Source organism: Astatotilapia calliptera, chromosome 5 (assembly GCF_964374335.1).
Source record: "Astatotilapia calliptera chromosome 5, fAstCal68.1, whole genome shotgun sequence".
Classification (NCBI taxonomy): domain Eukaryota; kingdom Metazoa; phylum Chordata; class Actinopteri; order Cichliformes; family Cichlidae; genus Astatotilapia; species Astatotilapia calliptera.
The window spans coordinates 34137542-34153376 of NC_137426.1; the positions used below are offsets into that span (position 1 = coordinate 34137542).

Here is a 15835-nt window from a genome sequence, read left to right on the forward strand (position 1 = left end):
AGTGACTGCATGCAGGAGTCTTGCTGTCAAGCTGGAGTTAACAGATTTCTGATATAATGTTGTTCGTTAAGAAATATTTCCCCCAGTCATAGTCATTTTGACATTAGGTTCAATCAAACGTGAGATTTCACACATTTAGCTGTCAAATGTTTTTAGGTTAGAAAATTCTTTTATCCATTCTATGCACGCATAAGGGAAATGATAACGGAGGCAATGAAGGGACTTGAGGACAGATTGGAATTGCTATTTCAACACTGAACTTTTCATCAGGCTCTCAGAAGGAAAGCAAATATGTATAATTTGCAGAATGTTGAATTATTCTTTCACAACCTGATAAGTTTTGGATACAGAGCTGCATGTAAAAGAGTATGACGCATACTTGCCTTTGAACGCCTCAGATCTGTTTCATGTTTTGCTCTCTGTTCAGCTCTGAAGTTGAGCCCCGCTTAAGTTTAGTGAAAGATTCAAACTTGAGCTGGTGTGTTCTGGATGTGCAGTTCTAATACGATTATCTGTCCTGATATGCAATGAATCCTGATATGCATATGGCAAGAATTCTTTCTACTTTTACTACATGTGAAAAACAAATTAAAAACTAGCATACAGGTTAAAATCATTAAGCGCTGTACCTTGGTTGGTGTCAAAAATATTGACGTTCTTGGTGAACTTGGAGCTTTGGTGTCCCCCGCCCTGCCGCAGTCCTCCTAACAGGCACAGCCTGCCAGCTGGGTCCCATATCACACCCCCATAGGAACGTTTGCATGGCATCATGGGTAGCGTAGTCCAAGATCGCGTCTCTGTGTCGTACACCTCAAAGGCCTTTAACGGTCGCTTACACTGACGGCCACCTTAAGGGTAAAAAAAAAGTTGTCTACTAGAGTGACAAATAAAGTGCAGACATAATAGCTGTGCTCGTGTGTTAGTACCTGCCACATAGAGCTTATTGCCAAGCAGATGTGTGTTAGCATCGTAGCGTGGGGTCGGCATGGAAGGAAGTAGCGCCCACACGTCCTTTCGAAGGTCATACTGCTGCAGGATACTACGGGGAAGCAGGTCTGCACACATTCCCCCAAGAGCCAGAGCACGGCCATCTAGACACATGCACAGAGACAGGACATTTCAGACATTATATCACGATGATTACAAAAGTGGAGCTACACTTCTCCACCGCATCCTAGCTGATGGAAACAACTTGTGGGCACTTCATGAAGTGCTAAAAAATCTGCTCATCCACAGGCAGACACGGATGAGAAGTTAGCTTGTGACAAGGCAAGAAAATCTGACAGACGAAGGACAGAAAGTACAGCAGTAGAATAAAAATGCAAGAGTCCACGTCTGGCACTTTGGCATGACACCCCAAGCATAAGAATCGAAAGCGAAGGCGAGTGTCGAAGCGTGAGAAAAGCAGCATTAATCGTCAAAATGAAGAGGAAAAGAGCTGCAGGGAAGCAATCTGCATTTTTATTGTGTGTTTACTTTAGTCAAGTGTTTCTTTACAAAGCCACTTGACTTCAGATTCTAACCTCAATGCATCTGCATTAGTGACAAGAGGGGAAGAAAGTTTGCAAAAACACTTTATATTCATTTGGGGAAAAGAATGTCTCATTACCACAAGTTCATTATTAAATATCCAGAAAATAACGATCCCACAAACGTCAATAAAAATGGCATCATTTAGTCAATGTGGTGGCTGACGCTCCATTCAGAAATACCAGATTTGTTTTAATTTGCTATTATTGATTATTTTGTCAGACGATCTGTCTCTTTTTCAGCTGCTCGGGATGAGCTGGGGGATGAAAGTGCGAGCAAAGGGCAGAGGATCGAAAAGTGGTCAGGGAGATAGAGGGAGCACAATGGAGCCCATACACAGCCAATAAGTCTATGTGTATACAGCATCTATCTGCGTTCCCTCGGACACTGACAGATGCACCGGAGTCATAGAGAAGCTCCCTGAGAAGACCGGTCATACTAGCTGCAAAATGTAGGAATAAATCAGAGCCCCCAAATATCGCTCCAATGACTTCAGACAGCAACACAGAGCCGACTTTTTGGTAAAAATTAAAGTGCACCCAAGTGTTGTTCTGAAGTTCACACTGGAGAGCAGCTACTCTGATTATCTTCTTCACACTTTGCACAGTTAATTCTTGATGGATGCATCTTGTTTGTTTTTATTGCTCTCATTTTTAGGCACATAAAATTAGCCATAACTCTTTTATTTCCTATGAAATTTCAGAGTTTGAACTACACATGGGCACAGAAAATGTATGGTTTTAATTTTGACTAAAGTTATTCTCCACTGATGACAATAGATAACGTGACAATTGGGAGATTAACAAGGTGACAGATAGCTATTGTATAACTGAGCTCAGGGTGGCAATCATACATATGGACCTGGCATATGTGTGACTCACTCAACACCAGGAATAATACCAAGCAAGCACCACACATTGATGGAAATAGTTTTTCTGTCCTTTATTTACCCCAAATTACTCATTGAAAACTGGGTTGTTTAGTCTGAATAACGCTATAAATAACGGCCTACATTAGACATCAGTTTAGACCATATATAACCCAATACAGCCATAAAACAATCACCTCCAGCCAAAACCTATTCAAAAGATAACTTCACCAAACTGTGACTGATTCCCATTCATGCACTTAGCAACTTTGATATGTTTCCTTGATTGGCTGATGATGACCAGTGCACATTACAAAGGCTAAAATTGGGTTAAATTTGTCTTAAATGGAACGTTGAGTGGTTATTTTAGCCATTGTTTCAAAAATATAACTGTATCTTTCTTTGTTTCACTTAACATGATTAATTTTTTGCCCACATGCTAATGCATTCATATTTTCTGTGAAACAGCTGTGATCAGACAGCCGCACGTGAGTGATGTTTCTCACGGGTTTGTGTTTCATTGTATGTTTCAGGGAGAGCGTATTTGTCCTGAGCTGAGCCTCTGGACATCCATCATCAAAACACTGATGATATTCATTCAGACCTGCAGTCGACTTAAAATTGCCAGTTAACCTAACGTGCATATCTTTGGACATGCATGTGCGAGGAAGCCAGAGTACCCGCAGAGAACTCATGCAAACTGTGAAGCCCCAGCCGGCTTTGCTGTTAAGCAAAAGTTCTAATTACTGTGGTGTCCAGCCTGTGGGTAATAAAACTGTACCCACGTGCTACCGGAGTCAGATTTGAGTAGTCTGCAGAGTTTCTGGAGGTGTCAATGTGAGTGTGAATGGTTATCTGTCTCCCTCTGTGTACACTCTGAAGGAACAGTCTCATGTCCCCAGGGATTAGCTGGGCTGAAACCCTCCAGCTATCACGAATGTCTTAAACAAACACTGTCATGGTCCTGGGCCATGTGGGCCCAGTATTCTTAGTTTCTTGTATTTTTGTATTTCGTTCCCTGTTTAGGTTCTGTTTCCTGAGTTGCCCTGTTATGTTGTTCCCTGTGTGCTTTCCCTTTGTGACTCTCACCCCCTGTGTGCCCCTCTATGTATTCATGAGCCCTTGTCCCCTTTCGTGTTTTATTCCATGTTTTCCCCAGCCTGTTATGTCTGTGTTCTCCCCGTGCTCTCTCCTCCTGTCTGAACCTCTGTGTACTTCCTGTTTGACTCTGCCCGTCTCCCGTCAGTGTTATGTTCACCCCGCCCTGTCTCGTTATGGTTATCTGTGTCAACTGTGTTCCCCGTGTGTTCCCACTTTCCTCGTTAACCCTCTGTGTATTTCTGTCTGCGTCTCCCTCTGTTCGGCGTCGCGTTCTCCCTCATGTTGTGTGTGTTCCTCCCTGTGTCTCTTGGCGAGCTTTGTATTTAGTTTTCCCAGTTTAGTTTTGTATTTCCTACGTTCTGCCTCTCCAGCATTAAAGCTGTGATTTTTTGAGTTCATCCCCGTGTCTGTGAGTTTTGCATTTTGGGTCCTCCTCCTGCCTGCCACACAACGAATCATGACAGAAGAACGCGACCACGAACTGGACCCAGCAGCTCACAACCCCTCCGCGGACCTCCAGGAAGACTTGGTCTACACGGTGGAATACCACTGTGAGGAATGGGCGACGCTGCCTAGAGGCGAATACCGGGAGACCGTAGCCGTCCGTCTTCAGCGGATGGTGTCCGGGCTCCCGTGGCTATTCGGCGCGCTGCGCCCCCACATCCGGGACTTTCTTGTGTCCGCCGTGGGCATCCGCCCGGGGCAGCTGTCCCAGAAAGAACTGGAAACGGTCAGGATCGGGACCATGGGGCTCACCACCGTCACGCCGCCTGTTCGCTTCTCATCGGCTTCTACATCTTCGCCACCGCCTGCCTACACTGCGTGGCGCACGGAGATGCCAGAGGCCAGCGACTTCGGTGAAGAGGAGCGGCAGCAGGTGTTACGGGCGTATCGGGAGGACGAGCTCCGTTGGAAGCCCTGGCTTATCACCGAGGAAGAGCTCTCGTCAGCTGTCCCACCACAGACCGACCACCCACCCTCGCCGCCGCGATCGGGCTACTCGTCTCCTGCTTCCTGCCTGGCACGGATGTGGTCTGAGGGCGAGGAGCCGGTCGCCACGGAAGGCCAGGCTGAGCCCACGGCCGCCCCTAAGAGGAAACGGCGTTCCCGCCGCTGTCGCGCACCGCCACGGCCCGTTCTGCCCTCCACTGAGCAACACGAGGTGGCTGTGGGGGGCGCGGATTCCGACCTCGAGGAGCGGCAGCGCGCCGTATGCGCGCAACTGGAGGAAGAGCTACGAGGGGAGCCATGGCTCGCTCCCCCCTACGATGAGGTTTTCCGCGGGACACGGCTAGCCCTTGGGGGCCCCCGGAGTTGCCTGGGACTCCCGCCTGCCACTCCGCTTACTACCGCCTCCTCAGCCGCTGCGACGCCTCAGGAGCCTCCATCTCCCACGTCTACGGGGCCCACGGCCAAAAGAAAACGGCGTTCGCGTCGTCACCGCATCGCCCGACGCTCGGAGGTGAGTGAACCTGTTCTGTCACCCCAAGTTTCCTCTGAGCGGACGGCATGTGAAGTAACTACAGACTTAGCCGGTGATATGGCTAGCAATGAGCTATTCACCAAGCCACAGGCTAGAGGCAGTCCTTCTCAGTCGATCATGACTGCTTCACTCAATCCTGCAGGGACCACAAAATCTACACATAGACTGAAAGAGGCTTCCACTGATTCTCAGGGTAATAGTGTGAGTAGTGGGGTGAAGGTGTTTCCTTTTGTGTCTTTTACCATGTCTGAGGTTCCATCCAAGTCTGAGCTATCTGTTTCTGAGCCTGACCTCAAGAACTGTGTTTTCTCACCTCCGGGGCCCTCTGAAGCCACAGTAAGCAAGGATATTGCAGAGTTGGCATATCATGAATTAAAGTGTAACATGACTAGTGATCCTGTTTTCCCTGCTACTCTTGTGTTTAATGAACTGAAAACGGTAAATGCCGATCATGAACTCACTCTAACCTGTCAAGATGAAAACATAAATGCTGATCATGGTAACCTGGACTGTGTAACGTCACTATATGAATTCTGTCTTCCTGAAGGTCATACACAGGGTGATTATGAACTGTTTTGCTCCAGCACCAGTACCTCCACTCAGGAGATGGAGGCTGAGATCAGGGTTAATGTGACACCGTTTTCTCCTGTCTCTGTGAACTCATCACTGGATAAGATTTTAGCCTTGAACAATGGTGTAACCACTCACTCTCAGCCTGAAGTGTCACCTGCTTCAGTTAATGGTTTACGTACCGTTTTACCTGTATCTGTCTCTCCACTCAATATAGTCATCACTCTGACGCCACAGATCACTGCGGGTGCAGGTTCCAACAAACACATCCATCCAACACACCACAGTCATGCTACCACGGTGACATTGGTTAGGTCCATACCTGTGTATTTACTGTTTTTTCAGGAGTTAGCTCCTGATGATCTAAGCCTTGTTTTTGTGGATCGAGTGGCAATTCTTGTTTTCCGTATGGTTGAACCAGCTCCTCTGAGCCGCACACTACCATCGGTCAAGTCCAACCAGCTTATGTTGGCCTCTCCTAGGATTACTGAGACTGGGCCAGTAACCTGTGAGCCACCTTGGACTGATGCAGACTCTGGGAACCTAATGATTGCTGGCTCAGAACTGGTGGTCCCTACCACTGTTCACTTCATGGTTTTTCGTGCCAAGATGTTAAGCCCTATAGACTGTTTTCTACCTGCTTTCTCTCTCTCTGGGTTTGTGCCTCAGCAGCCTGTGTTTCCTCAGCTCCTAGTCCAGCCAGGGGCCTACATAACTGTTTGTCCTGCAGCTGCTGTTGGACTCCCAGGTGTGCCTATCCGGCACCCTGCGGCGACACCACCGCTTCACGTCACGTTAGCTGGAGGGTCCGAGGGGCCCGTCCAGCCACCCGTCTCCGCTGGGGGGTCCGAGTGGCCCGTTCAGCCTCCTGTCTCCGCTGGAGGGTCCGAGGGGCCCGTTCAGCCTCCTGTCTCCGCTGGAGGGTCCGAGGGGTCCGTTCAGTCTCGCGCCGCGTCAGCTGGAGGGCCCGAGGAGCCTGTCCAGCCGCCACCTGCGGCCGCCTCATCCTCGCCTGCTGCAGCTCCAGCCGGTGCTTCGCCTGCTGCAGCTCCAGCCTGTGCTTCGCCTGCTGCAGCTCCAGCCTGTGCTTCGCCTGCTGCAGCCTCAGAGTCTTCGTCCTCGTCTGGTCCTGCCTCGACTGGTCCTGTGCCCACCGGGCCATGGCCAGCACGCCTAACACTGGAGAGCCGCCGCTGCCTTCCGCGCGGCTGGCCTCCTGAACTGCTCCGTCATCTCCTTCGCCGCCGCCGCTGCCTTCCGCGCGGCCGGCCTCCTGAACTGCTCCGTCATCTCCTTCGCCGCCGCTGCTGCCTTCCGCGCGGCCGGCCTCCTGAACTGCTCCGTCTCCTTCGCCCCTCCTGAACTGCTCCGTCGTCTCCTTCGCCGCCGCCGCTGCCTTCCGCGCGGCCGGCCTCCTGAATTGCTCCGTCGTCTCCTTCGCCGCCGCCGCTGCCTTCCGCTGCCTTCCGCGCGGTCGGCCCCCTGAACTGCTCCGTCGTCTCCTTCGTCGCCGCCGTTGCCTTCCGCGCGGCCGACCCCCTGAACTGTTTCCGTGTCGCCGCCGTTGCCGTCCGCACAGTCGGCCCCCTGAACTGTTCGGACTCTGGTGCTGCTGCCCTTTGGGTTGGCCCGCTGGACTGATTTCTGGACTGTCCCCTGTGCTTCTGGTGGTAGTTTTTGTTTTGGCCCTCCGTCCTGGGCCCCCGCCGCCCGCCCTGGGTTGTTTTCCGTTTGGTTTTTTCTGTGTTTGGTCTGTCTGGTGCCAGCCCTTAAGGGGGGGGTGATGTCATGGTCCTGGGCCATGTGGGCCCAGTATTCTTAGTTTCTTGTATTTTCGTTCCCTGTTTAGGTTCTGTTTCCTGAGTTGCCCTGTTATGTTGTTCCCTGTGTGCTTTCCCTTTGTGACTCTCACCCCCTGTGTGCCCCTCTATGTATTCATGAGCCCTTGTCCCCTTTCGTGTTTTATTCCATGTTTTCCCCAGCCTGTTATGTCTGTGTTCTCCCCGTGCTCTCTCCTCCTGTCTGAACCTCTGTGTACTTCCTGTTTGACTCTGCCCGTCTCCCGTCAGTGTTATGTTCACCCCGCCCTGTCTCGTTATGGTTATCTGTGTCAGCTGTGTTCCCCGTGTGTTCCCACTTTCCTCGTTAACCCTCTGTGTATTTCTGTCTGCGTCTCCCTCTGTTCGGCGTCGCGTTCTCCCTCATGTTGTGTGTGTTCCTCCCTGTGTCTCTTGGCGAGCTTTGTATTTAGTTTTCCCAGTTTAGTTTTGTATTTCCTACGTTCTGCCTCTCCAGCATTAAAGCTGTGATTTTTTGAGTTCATCCCCGTGTCTGTGAGTTTTGCATTTTGGGTCCTCCTCCTGCCTGCCACACAACGAATCATGACAAACACAGCTGAAAGCAAGACAAATGAGCAGCCCGCTGATCAATGAGGTCCATCAGCAATTTGACCTATTAATGTATGTTTATATACAAGCTGTCAGAAAAGGTTTTAAATGGCTCTTTGGCACACACACACTTATACACCCCAACTAAGGATGAGGAGTATGTCTATGTCTGTAACAGATCTTATTAATGTTCCCTACTTCACTGTGAATGCTCACTACTTGTTTTTTTCTTTATTTCTTTTACAGTGTAGGGATATACTAAGAAGATCAAAAGAGAATACAGAACAGTGAAAGCAGAGAGAAGAGTAAACAAACCTAAAAGCTCTTTTATATTATATTTCAGATTCTTCAAAGCAGCCGACTTTTGCTTTGAAAACATCTTTGCACACTCTTCAGTCTCATGAGGTCATCATGTGGAGCCTTTCCAACAGTCTCCAAGTTTTCTACATATGCTGAGCACTTACTGGTTGCTTTTCCTTCACTCTGGACTCATTAAACTCATTCTGAAATGTGTTGTTAGGGTTTCGAACACTTGTTTGTGGCAGCCAGGTGAGCTAAAGCTGCTGTTCATCACTATCCTACCTGTCCAAATGGCCCTGAGAGTATTTTGGTGATGAGTTTTGGTTATTGTAATGTTAAACCACATTGCTGCCTGGAATGCTGAATAAATCACCAGATGTGTCACCAGTGAAGGGCTATTTGCTGTACAATAACACTACCTAAGCAGAATACAACACATGAACACAGAAACATTAAGAAGCCAAAACTTCCAGGAGTTACTGTTAGCTTATCTGTCTAATGGTAGATCCGTAAGATAGCTTACCTGTTAACTGAAAACTATTAGGTGGTAACCTGATGAAACTGGTAAACATAAGGCCAGCTAGGGCTAAACTGTCATCAAAGCTAACAGTGGCCACTTTGAAAAACAGCAGCTAATCAAAAATATAATGTACGTTTTTACTTTCAGTATTTGGTTTGACTCTTTGTGCAGCAAAAGTTACAACTAAATTTTTCCAAGAACGCAGTGTGGCCTGGCAGCTTGGAGGAAATTTAAATGTGTTAAATGTGTTCTGAATTCTGTGTTCAGAACACATTTAACTCCAGGATGGTGTTTGGTGGTATTCTTCACATGTCTGCTCTGCAGCTGAAATCAACAACACTTACAGATTTTCTGAGTGGGATGGTTTAGTATTCAAATGGCATCATTGTGTTATTACAGTTCTACAATATCAACAATTCCCATGGACTGTACATATTCTCACAAAGAGATATAACAGTACAATCCCGACGTATGAATCTTGATTTTTTTAAAATTGTTTGTTGTTTTTCCCTCAAAACTGCTGATTTCATTTCATTTCACAATCAGTCCTGATCAATAATACAACCTCTACTGCCAGTATGTAGTCACAACGTAGCTATGAGATGTTTACCAGTCACCATTAAACAGAATCCACAGAAGAACATGTTGGGTAATACAACACAAAATGACAAACAAGCAAAGCCAAAGACCTTTACAGAAGTCAAAATCTCTTAAAAGTATATGAAACTGAGGCCAAGTGCAAACTCTGGAGTAAAAGCTAGCATGTTGCAAGTCTACCATAACTATGAATAGTTGTTTGTAAGGGGGCAATTAAGGAGGAATATTCTAATTATTTTCAGTAACCATTACAAAGTAATTTTGCTTAAAATGCATAATAGAAACTTGCTATAGAAACAGAAACAGACGCAGTGTGTGGTGCATACAGTTTCTGTATAATCCATACCTTTCACTGTAATGGATACACCCATCAGTGCCTCCCGTAGAGCACTTCTCTTCCTCCACCTCCCCTCCTCTGTGTTATACATCTCCACCACCTTCAGAGGGCTCTGGTCCTCTCCCACTCCTCCCACCACCAGGATCTGCTTTCCCATAACTGCCACAGCTGCCCCAGCACGAGGAGTGGGCATAGGGGGCAAGCTTATCCACCGGTCCCCCTGAAAATTGCGAGGAGGAAGACACGTCAGCTGTCAAAGAACTGGGTTGTATTTAACTTTTTAAATTAGAGTTCTGTGTTCAGATAAAGTCCATGGCTCCTTTAGTTCAGGGTACATACACATCAAACAGATTCAATGCTTGCGTGTTTCTTATAAATTCATATCTGTTTCATTTCTAGCTTAAAAAAGTGTATTTGTGTCTTTAACGGACTGAAAGATTTTTATGTTTATTAATTCCTGCTCAGAAAACAGTAAACTATCAGCTCCGCTGTCCACATTGTTTACCTCTGGGGAGTAGAGCTCCAGGGATGGACATGGCCTTCCTGCAGCGTCACAGCCCCCCAGCATGTACATCTGCCCCCCCACTTCAGACAGAGTGTGATAGACACGGCCGCTGGGCAGTCGAGCCAGGCTCTGCCAGTGAAACTCTTGGGCACTGGGCACCGCCATGACATCGGCACCCAGTCGGAGACTCTCTGGGGAGCTGGGGAGCAGGTAGGCGGAGGCCCAGATCCAGAGAAGAGTTAAGGGCAGGATTATTCAGGGAACGCTGAGAAGATGAAAGGTGTGTTTCCTCACCTCTGGATGGTCTTCCACCTCACACTGGGCCCTGGAGCGGAGACAGCATCAGGCAAAAATGGTTTTAGTAATGCAACATAGCACAGCATAAAGATGGGAATCAGTGGCAGTGTTTAATGGTAGTGTACATGTAGCTTTCAGTTGAGTTACCAGAATGAATGTTTACAACAACATGTTAATTTTAACGTCTAACATGTTAGACGCTATCTAAAATAAGTTAAGGCTTTCATGCAATCAGAGTCAGATCTGTTGTCATTGATGAACTGTACTTATCATGTTTTCATTTTTCTCACCCCAGTGGGGGAGTATGTAATCGATTCAGTTTGTTTGTCTCTCTGTCTCTGTTAGTGTCAGCAGTGCAGTCGTCCACAGTTTTCAAGAGAAAATAGATGCCAATAACAGCTTGAGTTTATTTAATTTTGCTAAAAAACCGGTCAGGTTCAAGGTCACACCAACTGTGAAAATCAGTAAAACTTTATATTACCCACAGTTCGTTATGGACCGTCATCAAACTTCACAGCAATACACAAGACCTTGGGGGACATGAATACCTCTGTTGGCTAAGCATCTGATCTTGTAATATATCATATGAAAGGGCATTGACAAAGATGTACAACACACTTAATATTTTTTTAAAATGACAACCTATGATGTCATATGATGTCACAACGACGCCATAAAGTTTTTTTATTTGATAAAACAAAGTTTAGTGAATGGAAAAAGAAAAAGATTGTTGTTTACATTAGATTAGTGACAAGAAGTTAAAGTCAAGACACACAATTTAAGCAAATGTTATGAGTTAAATTCATTCAGGGATATTTCTTGCAATAGAATTTTGACATTTTTCATAGATTTATTCTTCCTTCTGCTCCTCGGTTTGTGTGTACTGTGTTATACTTAGGCTGCAACAAAGAACGAAGTCACACTGCCAACTGAATAAAGATTTACAAAGATTTATTAAACTTTAATTATGATGTGAGGAAAAATGGATCACTTGTGCAAAGAAGTCCATGGATAAATTGGCAAATGTATTGCATGTGACATATGTGCAAAAATCAAATTAAGATAATTAGATCAGGAAGAACAAAACAGTCGTGCTATCATGTAGAGACGGTGCAAGCACCTTCACAGGGAGGAGTAAAGTTGCAGCAGGAGAGGAGATGGGGCCACGGCCTTAAAAGGAAGAATTTAAATAGCCATGCATCACCTGCATCACACATGAAACTCTTGTAAGACTAAGCGCACACACATAGCAAACCCTGCATTAAGGTCTGAAGCCGTAATAACTGACATAGTTTAGAGCAGGGATGTCAAACTCAAGTCCTTGAGGGCCGGTGTCCTGAAACTTTTCCATGTGTCCCTGCTGCAAGACACCTGAATAAAAGTAGGTCAATTCCAAGTCTCTACAGAACTTGACTGCATGCTGAGGTGGCAACCCCTAACCCTGCTCAAGTACATTTAAATAAATGTAAGTGTTTGAAAAATGTACTTTTATTGCACCATGTTCATTCACTCATGAGCTGCTGTAACATGAATCAAATGGCTGAATCTTGCTAATGACCTAATAATTTTATTCAGCTGTGTTGCAGCAGGGACTCACGTACAAGTTTCAGGACACCGACTCTTGAGGACTGGAGTTTGACACCCATGCACTAAACAAAGTTTGTTGATGGGAAGCAGAATTTGTGACCTGGAGTCACTTTAATGTGTTTGGCACCCGATTGTTTTTGTTTCAGTGTACTTTTTGCCTTTCAATTATCCTTTCCACTGAGATGGACCCAGCAGTAGGTGGAAGAGTTTGGTTCACCTTAGATGGATTCTAATGGATATAGGCGGTATGCCACTGCCCTGCCAGCTGGACTACATAATGTATATGTATATATGGCTGGTTTCAGTCATTATGCAAATGTACTGTTTATAAGATTGGGGAAACCTGCAGTCAGCTGAGACTGAAGAAGTAACTTGGATGAGTGACGAAACGTTTCTCCCACAAAAAGCTACGTCCAGATGAACAGAATCAACTTTTTGGAGATACATAATGTATAGTTTTGTCAATTATGGGAATCCCTCTGTTTAATGTTGTGGTCAATATTCAAATAGGAAGATTGTAACCTTCATTTAACTTTATTTTTTTAACCTATTAATGCTTTTTAAGGTTTTGCTGTTTTCACTGACACTTCCAAGTGCTTCCAAACACGTTATGATAAATACCTAAAAAGCACACTTTGCTGATAATATGCTCATCATAGGCTATTGTGAATAGAATTTTGAGCTGAAAAATTAATTTAATCCATTTTGCAACAAGGTTTAACATGACACAATGTGGAACAAGCTGTAAATACCTTCCATATGCACTATAACAAGGTGTTGATAATCAACTTAACTTGATTAATTAATGATGACCTCTGAGAGCCTATATAAAAGCACAAGTTATAATAGTTTGCTGATGTCTTTCCTTCTTGGCACTGTGCTTACACAGGCCTGAATGCTGTGGACTAACAATGAGAAGCATCTGCTGCTGCTCATTACTCTAGGAAGGGTTACAGGGCCATTACCAAACTATCTGAAGTCCATGATTGTATAGTGAAAAGGATTATTGTCTGAGGAAAACAACATTCCAAATAGTTGCCAGTCTGCCCTGGAGCCGATGTCCCAACAAATTCATCCTAAGGTCAGACCACTGAATGCTCAGAGAAACTGTCAAAAACTGAAAGACTGTCAGGTAGTGGTCAGGTCACCACGGGGTTTGCGTTTAAAAGGGAGACTGACCCACCTGTTCTCCGCTCAGACATTGGTTCCCTCATGTCAGGAGCTCTAGAACCCTTGCCACTGTCAGCCAGCGCGCGCCTCAGGTGCCATAAGTGTTATCCAGCTTTGTTTATTCTTCCATCCTGGTTCCACCGCTTCCAAAGCCATGATCAGTGCACCAGGAGTTAGCCTAACTTCCCTCTTGTCTGCCTGTGCCCAGGAATGGGCAGCGGCCCTTTACAATGCCAAGTCCCCAGCCTGCAATGATTATGCCCTGTTTGCGGAGGAGTTAAAGAAGACCTTCGATCCCCCTTGTAGTGAAGTGGAGGTGGAGTCGCAACTATATCATTTACGTCAGGGTAAGCAATCCATGTGTCACTTTTTCTCAGAGTTCCATATTGTAGCCACTACGTTAAACTGGGGCAATGCTGCTCTCCTTTCAATATTTATGGAGAGTTTGACCGATGACATCTGAGATAAGATGGCAGGACATGAGGCTTCCAAGACTCTTGATGAGCTTTGAAGATAGACCAACCAGTTATGTCACGACCTCGTACTTCTCTAGAACTCTTCCAGTTCCAGAGAGGTACAGCTCAGCCGCTTCACGCCTGGTTGACCATTTCATTCTGGCCACTTCAGTAGACGGCCACCTTCTCCAGTCCTACCCTATCTGGTTCCAGACCCAGCCGATTCGCAAGTCCATCAGGGACCACCAGGAGGAGCCAGATCCTGGGCTGGGGTACTCAGTGTCTACAGCAAAATGGATTCCACAGAACTCCCACTTCCGGAGTCCATTGATTTTTCTACCACAATCTCTCTGAGGTCGGGTGTAAAAAGGGATCCTCTAATCTACCCCCACATCGCTCCTACAACATGCCCATCGAGCTCCTCCCTGGAACGGTGAATCTCCACGTCTCTCTGCTCTTCATTCTCTTCACTCATCATCCCTTGTGTAGCCCCCTTGTGTTTTTCTCTGTGTGTCATTCTGTGAGTTTTGGTTTCAGGTTTTGTTTGTTACTAGTTTTCCCAGTTTAGGTCTATGTTTAGTTCTGTCCTCGCCACTCATACCATCAGCCTTTGCCTGCATTTTGGGTCCTCCTGCACTAACACAACATGGCTTGCCCCGCAAACCGTGACACACATTGGACCAGGAACTATTCCTACGCGCCCCCATTGGTTTTCAGCACCCTTTCGCTGGCCCCTGGTGGAATCCATTTGTGCTGCCCTGTCTGCCGAACCAGCACCTCCACACACCTCTGCAGGTTGGCTTTACATTCCCTCCAAATGTCGTCAGGAGGGCATGGTCTGAGCACACTCCTCCCTGCTTTTGGGCCATCTGGAACCCAACACGACCCTCCAACTTCTTTGATATGCCTTCTGGTGGATCTCTATGGGTTGGGCCATCCGTGAGTTCGTTTCTGCTTGTGACATCTGCGCCCGGGTCAGATCCTCCACCCAACATTCTGCTGGTGACCTTCAGCGCCTCCCTGTTCCCAGACATCCGTGGTCCCATGTTAATGATTTTGTCACTTCTATCTGTCTGTTAACAATCTCAACACCATCCTTACCCTTGTGGATTGATTCTACAAGGCGGTACATCTGGTCGCGTTATCCGCCCCCCCTTCTACGAAATGGACGGTCAAACTCTTTCTAGAACATGTCGTCTGGCTACATGGGTTCCCCAAGGACATCATCTCCGATATGGGGTCCCAATTCACCGCCAGGTTCTGGAAGGCCTCTTCCAGTCTCACATCTGGCTACCACCCTCAGAATAGGCAATATGGGCCAACCAACAATTGGGATGCTTTTGTGATGCTTCATCTCCACCTAATTGTCTCTTTGGCCATGTTATATACTTTCAGTGCTCAATATACCAAACAACATGGCTGTCAACATTTCCTGGACCATTCATTTCAACCACAGGACCGGGTCTGGCTCTCCACAAGACACCTGAATAGACATACCGAATCCAAGAAGCTCAATCCAATGTTTATTGGCCCATACGAGATCGCAGCCAGAGTCAGTCGGGTCATTTATCGGTTACATTTTTTATGAAGGTCCACTTGTCACAGCTTAAACAACACATTACGTCCCCGCTGGCACTACGGTCTCCAGCCCCCACCCATCCAGAATCATCAATTGGGGTTAAACTGTCCGTGGAATTCTGGACTCTTGTCGCCGGGGCCAGGTGGTTCAGTACTTGGTGGATTGGGCTGGCTATGACCAGGAGAAATCCTTGTCAGATGCCTGAACCCTCAACTGGCTCCTTTTGATGTGAAGGAGCAGCAGCTATACTCTGAGCCTCTCCCGGATAGCTGAACTCCTCACCCTATCTAAGGGAAAAGCCAGCCTTCGGAGGAAGCCCATTTCCGCCTCTTGTATCCATGATCTCGTTCTTTTGGTCACTACACACAGCTTGTGACTATAGGTGTGGGTAAGGATGTAAATTGAGAGCTTCGCTTTTACACTCAGCTGTCTCTTCACCACAACGGACCGGTACAGCATCCACTTCACTGCAGCCACAGCGCCAATCCGTCTACCAACCTCCTGTCACTCGTGAACAAGACTCCAAGATACTTAAACTCCTCCACTTGT

General features: G+C 46.8%; 1 protein-coding gene across 5 annotated transcripts in view; it reads right to left on the minus strand.

Annotated features, from left to right (window-relative positions):
- The window catches only part of klhdc8a (kelch domain containing 8A), a 71741-nt gene that overhangs the window by 18472 nt on the left and 37434 nt on the right, over nucleotides 1-15835 (minus strand). For 3 of the 5 annotated variants that reach the window (XM_080302144.1, XM_026169014.2, XM_080302141.1), the window contains 5 exons: nucleotides 10493-10523; nucleotides 10199-10397; nucleotides 9703-9913; nucleotides 927-1091; nucleotides 630-848 (listed from right to left, as the gene is read on the minus strand). In XM_080302144.1, coding sequence (XP_080158270.1) covers nucleotides 630-848; nucleotides 927-1091; nucleotides 9703-9913; nucleotides 10199-10363 — 760 coding nt within the window. In that variant the 5' untranslated portion in view covers nucleotides 10364-10397; nucleotides 10493-10523. Of the gene's footprint in view, nucleotides 1-629; nucleotides 849-926; nucleotides 1092-9702; nucleotides 9914-10198; nucleotides 10524-15835 lie in introns of all 5 variants that reach the window. The other 2 variants (XM_080302143.1, XM_080302142.1) reach the window with 1 other exon arrangement.